We start from the raw sequence: 11,222 nt of genomic DNA on the forward strand, positions 1-11,222 counted from the left end.
TGCTCCCTGCCCCAGAGTCCCATCTGTAGTCTTTATCTCCTCAGGTACCCGTGGTGGGGGCCCCCGTGAAGACTTCCGTTTCTGTGGCCAGAGGAACCAGACACAGAAGAGCAGCCTCCATTATAAGCAGACGTCAGAGCTGCACATCTCCATCAAGAACTCAGAGGGAGCCCTCACAATCCACGCTCCCTTCCCGGCGGTGCTCCCGGCCTCCCAGCTCTTCCCTGAGCCCAGGGGCCTCTACCACTTCTGCCTGTACTGGAACCACCACGCGGGGACTCTGCAACTCCACTATGGCAAGAGCAACTTCTTGCTGAGTAACCAAGCTTCTGGACTCCTGTGCTTCCGGCACAACAAGGAGAGCCTGGGTCCAGGCCCCCCACTGCTTGCCACCTCTGTCACCTCCTGGTGGAGCCCCCGGAACACCAGTCTGCCCAGTGCTGCTGGCTTCACCTTCTCCTTCCACAGTAAGGCAACTTCCGGGCAGGAGCAACTTGGACAAAGGCCGGGAGGCCGGGCAGTGACCTGGGTCTGCGTGACAGGTCACGACCTTGGGCTTTGTTCCCAGGCAGTGGGGAGCCACTGAAGGTATCTGAGATGGGAGGCTTGTGATCCAAGGTGTGCTTCAGGAAGGTGTGTGGAAAGGTAGAGGTGAAGGCAGAGGGGCGAAGTCCCATCCAGAAGCTGCAGGGGAGGTCCAGGTGAAGGAAGATGAGGCCTGCCCAGGATGGGAGCAGAAAGTGTGGACAGATGGGACTGGGCGTCAGAAGCCAGAGGCTCCCTGAAGCCCCTCACCCTCACAGCCCTCCCGGGGTAGGCCCTCCCAGCTCCAGATGTGTAGACAGAAGGGCACCCAGGCAGGTGTGTCCCGGCCGGCCTTGCCGGGGCTAGAGTTGCTGGAGAGTCCCGTGTGGCACAGAGCCTTTATCTGGCCGGCTTCTGGGTGACCTTGGGGGGTTCACCCTTGTCTTGGAGGCTCAGTTTCAACCTCTGTAAAACTGGGGAGAGAGGCCTTCACAGTCCCCAGAGGGTTAAATGGGAGTAGGACGGGTGTGGCCCGCATCTGGCTCCTGGTTAACAGCCTCTGTCTGTCCCCTGTTCCAGATCCTCCCCAGAAAGCTTCCCACAATGCCTCGGTGGACATGTGCGAGCTGAAAAAGGACCTCGAGCAGCTCAGCCAGCTTCTGAGGCACCCTGGAAAGATCTCGAGGAGGCCCTCGTCCACCCCCGCCAGCCAGTAAGTGTGGCCCCCCCCAGACCCGGACGTGGACAGGGAGGCGCGATGGAGACTTCTCCTGGGGCCGGAATGTTCCCTCGTCTTTCCACCTCCTGGGGAGGAATCAAAATGCAGCCCCGCAGGACAAACCCCTGACCTTTGTAAAAACAAATATCACCATCCCCAGACAGCCACCCAAGCCCTCTTCCCCACCAAAAAAGGAGAACCGATGGGCCCATTTGAGAGCTTGACAGACTGAGGCCCGAAGATGGGTAGGGCTGCTCCATGGCCACAGAGCGGGTCATTCCAGGCACAGTTGGGCCTGGAACCTGGTGCTCGGGATCACCCCCCTTTCCTGTTTGCTCTGTCATTTCAACTTCCTCTCACGCTGCCTCCCACTCACCCCCAGGCCTTCTCTGTCCCAAGCCAGCACTGTCCTAGGGCTGTTTTCTCTCCTGTTCCCTCCCTGCTGTCCCCTGACCCTCCTTCCCCTGTCTCAGTCTGTCTCTTTTCCTGTGTCTCCGCCGAGATTCCCCGTCTCGCTCCATCTCCCTGCCCGCCAGGATCAACCTCCCCGCCCCTTCTCCCCCTGCCAGGAGGCTGCAGAGCCTGGAGTCGAAGCTGACCTCTGTGAAGTTCCCCGGGGACACGCTGTCCTTCGAGGAGGATCTGGTCAACGCCACAGTGTGGAAGCTGCACCCCACCGCCAGCCTCGAGGGCCTGCACATCCACTCCAGGCGCGAGGTCAGGGGTCAGGGGCCAGGCTGGCCGGGGCTGGAAGCAGACACGGAAGCATGAACACACACCCCTCCCCAGGGGCCTCTGAGAGCCAGATCTGTGCTGACAAGGAAGGTCTCGGGCCCAGGGAATACCCTGGGAGCGGCTGCCCCGCAACACAAGACCCTTCCTAGCAGAGTGGTGGTGATGGGGTGGGGTGGGGTGAACGGCATCAGAGGCTCTCACGGTACCCCCCACGTGAACAGAAGACCCCCAAACACCTGTGTGTGCATGTCAGTCTCGAGACTGCCCCTCGAGTGGGCCTGTTAGGAGCCACCACGCTGCCCCCATCCTCCCCACCCTGCGTAGCCCAGATGGCACAGCAGTCTCCCGGGCCTGTTTGCCCCCGGAACTTTGGGCTCTACCCACCAGGCTTCCCAGCCAGCACTGGAGCCAAGAAAAGGAGGGCTTCCAGGAGGAGGCAGGCTTCGAGATGGCAGTGCCCGGGGAAGGTGCTGGGGGCGGGGGTGGGTGGAGGCCTCGGAGCCCACCTCTGGCTGAGTGCCATGGGGATTCTGGTCTGCAGGAGGGACAGAGCGAGATCCAAGAGTACTCCGTGCTACTGCCCGGCACGCTCTTCCAGAAGACCAAAGGCCGGAGAGGGGAGGCCGAAAAGAGACTCCTCCTGGTGGACTTCAGCAGTCAAGCTCTGTTCCAGGTGGGGAGCCCCAGGGAAAGCAGTTTCTGTCTGATGGGGAGGTAGAAGGCAGGCATAGAGCCAAGCCCCCTCATCCAGAAGTCAGAGCCTTTCCTTGTAAGGTCAGAAATGGAACTGTGACGTGTGAATCTCCCCAGGAGAATGCTAAATTATGTTGTTTTCGCTACAGTGTAAATGACTACATGTGCAAGAACTGTTGCCAGAGGGAGACTCAGCATCTCTGAGCAATGTGTGGGGGAGAGACAGGAGTCTAGAGAAACGAGGGGACATCTGGGCCTTCTCAGCCTTGAGCCCTCACACCCTTCTCCTCCTCCCCCATCTCTTGTATCCAGGACAAGAATTCCAGTCAAGTGTTGGGTGAGAAGGTCTTGGGTATTGTCGTGCAGAACACCAAAGTAGCCAACCTCTCGGAGCCTGTGGTGCTCACCTTCCAGCACCAGCCACAGCCGGTGAGTGCAGGCAAACCCACCAAGGAGACGAGGGCCTCTGCTTGTCTTTTCTGCCCTGCTTTCTGGGCCTCTCGTCTTTAACAAAATGATCAGCTGGCTGAGGGCCTCAGCCGGTCAGGTCTATACACAGCGTGGTGGCCTGACACTGACTTCCTCTGTTTGACCCAGAAAGGAGCAGGCTGTAATGGGGTCCACTCTCCTTTCTTGTCCCTACAGAAAAACGTGACTCTCCAGTGCGTATTCTGGGTGGAAGACCCAACATGTGAGTGTGGAGGGTTCTCTGAGCTGGGTGGATATCTGGAGGAGAAAGGGGGTCCCGGAGAGTGAGGGTGATGGGGTTAATCAGGGAGGGCTTCCTGGAGAAAGTGGGCTTTGAAGAAGGAATGATGGCAGACTAGATATTTGCCAAGGGAAGCAAAGGCTCAGAAGAGTGGCACAATTATGCATTTGGGGGGGGGGGTCCAGTGGGGTCCTGAGGGACTGGCCTTGATCAGAGCATCACGGAACCCTTCCTCAGCGAGCGGCCTGGGGAGCTGGAGTGATGCTGGGTGTGAGACCAACCGGAGAGAGACGCAGACATCCTGCCACTGCAACCACCTGACGTACTTTGCGGTTCTGATGGTGAGTGGTCCCCTTCCTGCCTCGCAGCCATACCTTGGGTTGGCTTTGCCAGCCACCTTCCACAAATATGCCATTTGTTCCCCACACCAACCTCCAAGGCGTCTCCTATTGCTGTCCTATTTTATAGATGGGGAAACCAGGGCTCAGAGAGCTTAAGCAATTTACCTAAGGTCACACAGCTAGCAAGCAAGAGAGCTGGTCACTAAAGACTTTGTTGCTCTTTATTCCTAAATCTGGGTGCATGATAATAACGCAGATTCCTGGCCCTAAACTAGAATTCTGATTCCACAGGCTGAGGGAAGGGCACAAGTACGTTTCCAAAGAGCCCTCGAGGGGATACTGAGACCCGTTGTGTAGAACCTCACAACGGACTTCAGTGTCCCCAAGATCACAGAAGCTTTGTGTCCTACATTCAGTCTCCCAGAATCTTGGGACCCAGCTTCTGAGGATCAACATGGTCTTCCAAACCTCCTGGGTGTGGGATGCTCACGCCGGTGTTGAGTTCTAGAAAAAAAATGAGTGTCAGGCTGGAAAAGGGATTCTCTAGTGGAGAGTCCTTTTTTTTTTTTTTTTTTTTTAAAGATTTTATTTATTTATTTGAGAGGGAGAGAGGGAGAGAGTATGGGCGGAGAGAGGAGGAGAGGGAGAGGGAGAAGCCAGCTCCTTGCTGGGAGCTGGGAGCTGGAGCCACATATGGGACTTATTCCCAGGACCCTGACATCATGACCTGAGCTGAAGGCAGACTCTTAACCGACTGAGCCACCCGAGCGCCCTCTAGTGGAGGGTTCTTGACTGTGCTGGGTGGGGGGACCCTTTTGAGGAGTCAGTGAGAACTATAGACCCCCTCCCCTTCCAAAGAATACACTCACGGACGAGCCTCTGCTCAGCTCTGGGTGGTGGTGGTTCACGGATGCTCCAGGCCACCCCGGGAGGCTCAGGTTGGCCTTCACCTGGGGCAATCCCTCAGTGTCAAGCTGGGGACACTGAGGCCAGCCCCTGCCTGTCTTGTGGACCCAGGTTGCCTCTGTGGAGGTAGATGCCGTACACAAACACTACCTGACCCTCGTCTCCTACGTGGGCTGCGTCATCTCCGCTCTGGCCTGCGTCCTCACCATTGCTGCCTACCTCTGCTCCAGGTAGGGCCTGCAGGAGGGGTGGGGGAAAGGCGGGGGTAGGGAGAACCTTCATTCTGGGCCCCTGGGTCGGGACCCCACAACCATGGAGACCCACCCTGGAGATCGGCTTCACTCACCCCAAAATGTGTGTGTGGTTGCAGGAAGGAGCCCTGGGAACTAAAGTCAGCCGACCTCCGGGGGCTGTGTCTCCTTAGATCCGTGGTGTTCGGATGACATGATACTTAAAAACTTTATTATCTGCCAACACTGAACACAGGGAGAGGTGACATAAAAATCTAGATTTCTGCCTTGGAAGAATCAGATGTATCACCCCTGGGGGCCCATAATAATAGGATGTTGACAATTATAATCATGGTTAACACCTTCTTGGAGCTTCCCACATGCTACCCACTGTTCTAAGTGCTTTACATGCATGAAATTGGTTCAGTCCTCACAAGGGCCCTGTGAAAGAGCGCTCAGAGAGGGTAAGGGACTTGCCTGAGGCCACACAGCAAGGAAGGGGCAGAGGCAGGCATACATGCGGTGTCTGATTTAAGGCCTGGCCCCTGCGAGCATTCAAGTTTGACAAAGCCTACCCTGTCTCCCCATGGAAGATTCTGTCGCTCCATTTCTGTCATTTGGGTGTCTTGAGGAAGACGGTGCCTGCAGGAAGGCTTTGGTGGAGGAAGGAGCGCCTTCACCTTTCCTCACACCGGCTGCATGGACGGGTCTGGATGGTCAGCGCTGAGCTTGGCTGAAGTGGAGGTCCACCTGCAGCGTGGGCCTGGGTCTGTTTGCATGCGGGGGGGACGCTCTAAATTCTGTGGGTGCGAGCACCTAGAGCGTGCTCACATGCTTGCACGTGCGAGGAACGGGGGATGGAGTCCTGTGCTTGCGGGCACCTAAGTGACTGTGTTATGTGAGCCTGCAGCTGTGCACATGGTGGGGCTGGAGTGGTGACAGGGGACACCTGGCAGGCTCAGGGGAGGCCAGAGGGCAGTGGCCGAGCCCTCCAGCCCTAACCATGGATCACAAAAGTGCCCAAGTTCAGGGCCAGGGAACCTTAGGGACTGAGGCTTTACCCAATGAGGGGGGCTGTCCTCCCACTTCATAAACTTAATAGACGAGTGAACTGTGGGGGGAGGGAGCAGCCCAAGGCAGTAGCTGGTGGCAGGGGTGGATGGGCGTGGCTATCCTGTCATGCCCTCTGGCATAGATGGTGGGTGGTGCTGGGCAGTGCACAGGTGGGGGCCCAGGGAGGAAATGCCAGCCTTGCCTCCCTGGATCGGGTAGAGTCCTGAGGTGGGAGGGGTGCTGGGATGTGCTCACAGACTTGCAAACCTGCAGACAGACAGACATACTGTCCTCCCTTCCCCCCACAGTCGGCTGACAGACACAGTCGGCTCACAGACACATGACTATGCAGACAGACAGGAGGACAGGTGGCATGGATTCTCCAAAAACAGCAACAAATCCAGTCTTTTCCCTCCAACTCTGGGAGCATCTGGTTGACTATAGTGGCTGGATTTGTCCTGCTTGCTCTCTCTGTGGCTAAATCTGTTGTTCAATGTTCTCATGGGGCCCTAGCCTGTGAGTGCTGGGCACACAGTAGGTGCACAGGGATGACCTGGCTGCAGCCATAGGGATGGGATAGAGAGTGTGTGTGTGTGTATGTGTGTACCCTGGGAAGACTGCCTGGAGGAGGAGTCCAGCCATCACCTTTCCAAGCTGGACACCAGGGAGACCCCACCCCCTCTCGTGTGTAGGAGGAAGCCTCGAGATTACACCATCAAAGTGCACATGAACCTGCTGTTGGCTGTCTTCCTGCTGGACGTGAGCTTCCTGCTGAGTGAACCAGTGGCCCTGACGGGCTCTGAGGCTGGCTGCCGTGCCAGTGCCATCTTCCTGCACTTCTCTCTGCTCGCCTGCCTCTGCTGGATGGGCCTTGAGGGCTATAACCTCTACCGACTGGTGGTCGAGGTTTTCGGCACCTATGTCCCTGGCTACCTGCTCAAGCTGAGCATCATGGGCTGGGGTAAGTTGGTAGAGGGCGCTGTTGGGCCCTCAGACCTGACTCTCCTACTAGGTAAAATGCAGGCACCTGGTTCCACTTCTCTGCTTACCTCTCTGATTGTTCCCTTCACCCACCCATTCTCAGTTGTTCTTGACTTTGGCTAGGTTAAGGTTCCCTTAAGGAAGATAAAGTGGGGAGCACTGCCCCAAGAAACACATATTCTCCACATGGCTCACTCTTCTTAAAGGGGGTTTGTAGACAGAGATATTGCATATGGATGTGCAGGTTGTGCACTGCTCAGAGGCACCCAGTTGGGGGAGGAGTGGGCTGTCATCCAGTCCTCCACTCACCAAATTCACCGAGGCTGGTGGTGGCTCTGTCTGTGGATCCTCTTAAGCTTATATAGCAGATTCCGCATAGCTTTGGCATTTGTTCTTGGCCAAGACCACCCAATTTACCCATGGCCAAGACCTCTCAGTCAGTTTTGGAGGCCCAGGGGGCACACCACAAGTCCTTCTGGATGTTGCACCGGCCCTCCAAACTCCCCATGTCCCTCACCCAACTTGCTGCTCCTCTGTGTTTCTCATCTGGCCCTTTCTTGGCTCCCTCCATTGTTTTACATAAAATTCCTTCAGAGTTAGCTCTGTGTCAAGACCCCAGTGTTTGGTGGTGGGTGACCCTTTCTGGAGAGCTCTCCAGCTCCAGCCCATGGACAAGGTCAAGGCCCAGTGCAGACTCTGGAAGTCCCCCCTTCAGCTGTTCCCCACCTTCCCAGTCTGTGCCTCCCATCTCCCCTTCTGACATCCTGCCCCTCGGCAGGGAAAGGCAGGCCCTTTCTCCCACGGCCCCCTGGGATGGTGGAAGGGGGAAGTTCAGGGGAGATAGGGCTCCCTATGGGAAACCCAAACTGGAGTGGGGGAAGGGGAGGGTCTGATCACAGAGGACCCACCCCAGATCGAGCGGAGCATAAACCCGAGAGAAGGTCTTGCCGGAGGGCAGGGGAGGGGGCATGCCACAGAGGGTGGGAGCCTGAGCTCTATGCTTTGCGGCCTGCAGGCTTCCCCGTCTTCCTGGTGATGTTGGTGGCTCTTGTGGATGTGAACAACTACGGCCCCATCATCCTGGCTGTCCAGAGGACCCCAGAGAGTGTCATCTACCCTTCCATGTGAGTGGTTGAGTATGGCAGGGCTGGAACATGGGCCTTGTGGTTCAGGGGCCAGAGAACAGCCTGGGCTGAGGCCACGCTGATCGGGGGGTTTCCTGGGCCCTGGGGCTGCTGGAGGTGCCAGCCTGGCAGAGGCTGGGGGTTCAGGGAGCGTGAGCACAGGCCCAGATTTGCCCATCTCTCGCCAGTGACCTTGAGTCGCACCTGGGTTTCTTGGCACGAGTGGGAATAGGCTGGAGAGGACGAAGGCACAGGGGAGAGCTGGAAAGTAATGTCCCCCTAGGAGTCCGCGGTGTCTCCGGGCACTCGGGCTCACTGAGGCACCAGCCCCGCCATTGTGCGCTGAACCCTTGCCCCCAGGTGCTGGATCCGGGACTCGCTGGTCAACCATGTCACCAACCTGGGCCTCTTCAGCCTGGTGTTCCTGTTCAACACGGCCATGCTGGGCACCATGGTGGTGCAGATCCTGCGGCTGCGCCCGCACGCCCAGAAGTGGCCCCACGTGCTGACGCTGCTGGGTCTCAGCCTGGTCCTCGGTCTGCCCTGGGCCTTGGTCTTCTTCTCTTTCGCTTCGGGCACCTTCCAGCTTGTTGTCCTCTACTTCTTCAGCATCGTCACCTCCTTCCAAGGTAGGCATGGAGAAGACCCCACCCCTTGGCCCCCAGGCCCGGGCCCCACACGTGGGGCACAGGGCAGGGAGCATATGGACTCAAATCGAAGGCTTCCCTTCTCTAGGCCTCGGTCTTCCCAGCTGTTAAGTGCCCCCTGCCCCGGCCATAGATGACAAGTCTTTATTGAGTACCTGCTCTGTGTCGGCCCTGTGTTAAGCCTTGGGGCTAACATTGTGAACTGGTTGGGTGAGGGCCTTCGTTCCATGGAGCTCATCTCCTGTGGGAAAGACCGGGGTGACAAGCAAGCACGCAGCCCCTCTGAGAGGAGGGCAGTTCGAGTGAAGATGTGAAGAAAAATCTGGGCTGGGCTGAGGCCTCTGTGGGAGACATTTGAAAATAACAGAAGGGCCCAGCCAGGGAGAGATCAAGGGCCATGTGACTCCATGTGTGATCCTAACCCGTGGGCCTTAGCATCATGGGAAGCTTGCTAGAAGTATAGGCTCTGATCGCCCCAGACTTGCTGAATCAGATCTGCATTGTAACAGATACTTGGGGATGCATGTGTGTGGCACAGGCTGAGGGGGTCTGGTCTAAGGAAGGAGTGTGCCAGGCAGAGGGAGGAGCAAGTGCAAAGGTCCTGAGGTTAGCACTAGGCTGTTGGATGGAAGAACGGTGAGGGGCAGTGAGGCTGAAGGATATTTGGAGGGGCAGAGGGGAGTGGAGTAGAGGGCTGGATCATGAGAGCCGGGGTTTAATGCCAGCAGGGTTCTTCTACCTGCACCCCTCTTCACGCCCCCACCACCCAAGGACAGACAGACAGATACACACAGACACACATTCCCCTCTGTTCTGTCCTAGAGGTACTTAAACAGATAGTCTGGAGTCTGAATACCAAGGTTTAACTCCTGGTTCCACCAAGGCCCGTTACCTCCCTGGGCCTCAGTTTCCTTGTTTGTGAAACAGAATAGTAATGACTAGGCCTGACCTCATGAGAACTTGAGAGAATAAAATGAGTTGGGGCTCAGGCCATTGCACAGTATCTGGTGCATGGTGGGGTCCCCTCCCAGTCACAGGGATGCTGGTAGCCTGGGTAGGGAGGAGGGGAAGGGGCAGGACCACCCCCCGCCCACTGAACCCTGCATCCCATCACTGCCTGCAGGTTTCTTCATCTTCCTCTGGTACTGGGCTATGCGACTGCAGGCCCGGGGCGGGCCCTCCCCGCTGAAGAACAGCTCAGACAGCGCCAGGCTCCCCATCAGCTCGGGCAGCACCTCGTCCAGCCGTATCTAGGCCACCGCCACCTGCCGGGAGCTGCGTGAGGAAACAGAGATGCGGCCTCGCCTCACCCCTGCCTGCCACCCCCACAGCCAGGCCTGACACCTGGGGCAGCCAGAGACTCCGGGAGAAGGCCCAAGCTCCTCTGGGGGGAGGGGGCTTTTGCCCTCAGCAGCCAGACTCCCAGGCGGGCCTTCCGGATTGGCCTGCGGACTGCTCGGTGCCCCAGTCCAGCTCACAGGAGCTCAGGAGAGGGACCGTAACCTTGCTGTCCTCACTGGGGGCCGCAGGCCCAGCTGAACTCACCGCCACTGGGCCCAGCCCTCATGGCTGCCGGTGGGAGCCCACGGGCCCCAAGGCCGAGTCCTGGTCCTGTGAGGACTGGCAGCATCCTGGGCCCCGGGCCCTAGCCGCGCTGTCTCTGGCGATCTCCACAAGGACACCCTGTGCTCCTGTCATTTTAGCCTGAGAGTGGTACTCAGGGCACATGGGGTTGGGGCAGAGCTTTGAGCCAGATCCCTAGAGGAGGGGAGCCCCTCCTGGAGCATAGCAGAAGCTCCTCTACCTCTGAGCCTTCCATCAGCCTCCCCAGCCCTTGCTCTCCAGCCCCCTACTCAGTCCTGGGCAGGGTCCCAATTCCAGGGCTGGATTTTGGGTTGTGGCTCCCAAGAGTGGCTGGGTGCCTGCCAGTAAACTTTCTTTACTGGACGGGCCTTTGCCCGCCCTTGACTCAGGCTTAGTGTAGACATTCTGGGCTGGGCTAGGTCTATCTGTCCCTCTGGGCCTTTCTATAAGCTGCATTGCCCTTGGTCACCACTGCCAAGCCCACCCCTCAAACGGACCCCCAGCTTCTCTCAAAGCCCTCTTGTGGCAAGAACTGTGGAGCGTAGCAGTGCAAATTTGTCTCTGCCCCAGTACTGGGAAGAAGGAGGCGTGCATCCCCTGGTGGCCCTGGTGGAGAGCCCAACGAGCTCTTAAAAGGTTGGAACTACGAGGGGAGCCACCATTCCTTGCTGGGGATCCAGGAAGACTTCCTGTAGGAGGCAACATTTGATCTGGATCTCAGCCTTAAGGATGGGGGAGGACTTTCTTTTTAAGCACTATCTCATTTGTCTTTTGAATTGAAAGAAGTAGATGTTCATTGTAGAGAATTTGGAAACTGTAGAAGAGCACACAGAAAAAGAAATAAAAATCAGCTTGTTGTTATCACCTAATAAACAAGTGTAATAAACATTTGGAGCACTTTCTTCTGTGCTTCTATCAGGAGTCGCTGACAAAAACAGGCCAATCAGGAAATAGCAGGGAGGGCCTCGGGCTGGGG

General features: G+C 57.6%; 1 protein-coding gene across 5 annotated transcripts in view; it reads left to right on the plus strand.

The window, feature by feature from the left end:
- Window positions 1-11,134, plus strand: part of ADGRG1 (adhesion G protein-coupled receptor G1) — a 37,905-nt gene extending 26,771 nt beyond the window's left edge. For all 5 annotated transcript variants that reach the window (XM_013052152.2, XM_013052153.2, XM_004744259.3 and 2 more), the window contains 12 exons: window positions 45-467; window positions 1,105-1,237; window positions 1,813-1,960; window positions 2,520-2,651; window positions 2,984-3,100; window positions 3,317-3,362; window positions 3,618-3,721; window positions 4,739-4,857; window positions 6,603-6,871; window positions 7,907-8,015; window positions 8,376-8,644; window positions 9,786-11,134. In XM_013052152.2, coding sequence (XP_012907606.1) covers window positions 45-467; window positions 1,105-1,237; window positions 1,813-1,960; window positions 2,520-2,651; window positions 2,984-3,100; window positions 3,317-3,362; window positions 3,618-3,721; window positions 4,739-4,857; window positions 6,603-6,871; window positions 7,907-8,015; window positions 8,376-8,644; window positions 9,786-9,916 — 2,000 coding nt within the window. In that variant the 3' untranslated portion in view covers window positions 9,917-11,134. The remainder of the gene's footprint in view (window positions 1-44; window positions 468-1,104; window positions 1,238-1,812; window positions 1,961-2,519; window positions 2,652-2,983; window positions 3,101-3,316; window positions 3,363-3,617; window positions 3,722-4,738; window positions 4,858-6,602; window positions 6,872-7,906; window positions 8,016-8,375; window positions 8,645-9,785) is intronic.
- The last annotated feature ends 88 nt before the right edge of the window (window positions 11,135-11,222 follow it).

Source organism: Mustela putorius, unplaced genomic scaffold, assembly GCF_011764305.1.
Source record: "Mustela putorius furo isolate JIRA1106 unplaced genomic scaffold, ASM1176430v1.1 tig00000174_pilon_pilon_pilon, whole genome shotgun sequence".
Classification (NCBI taxonomy): domain Eukaryota; kingdom Metazoa; phylum Chordata; class Mammalia; order Carnivora; family Mustelidae; genus Mustela; species Mustela putorius.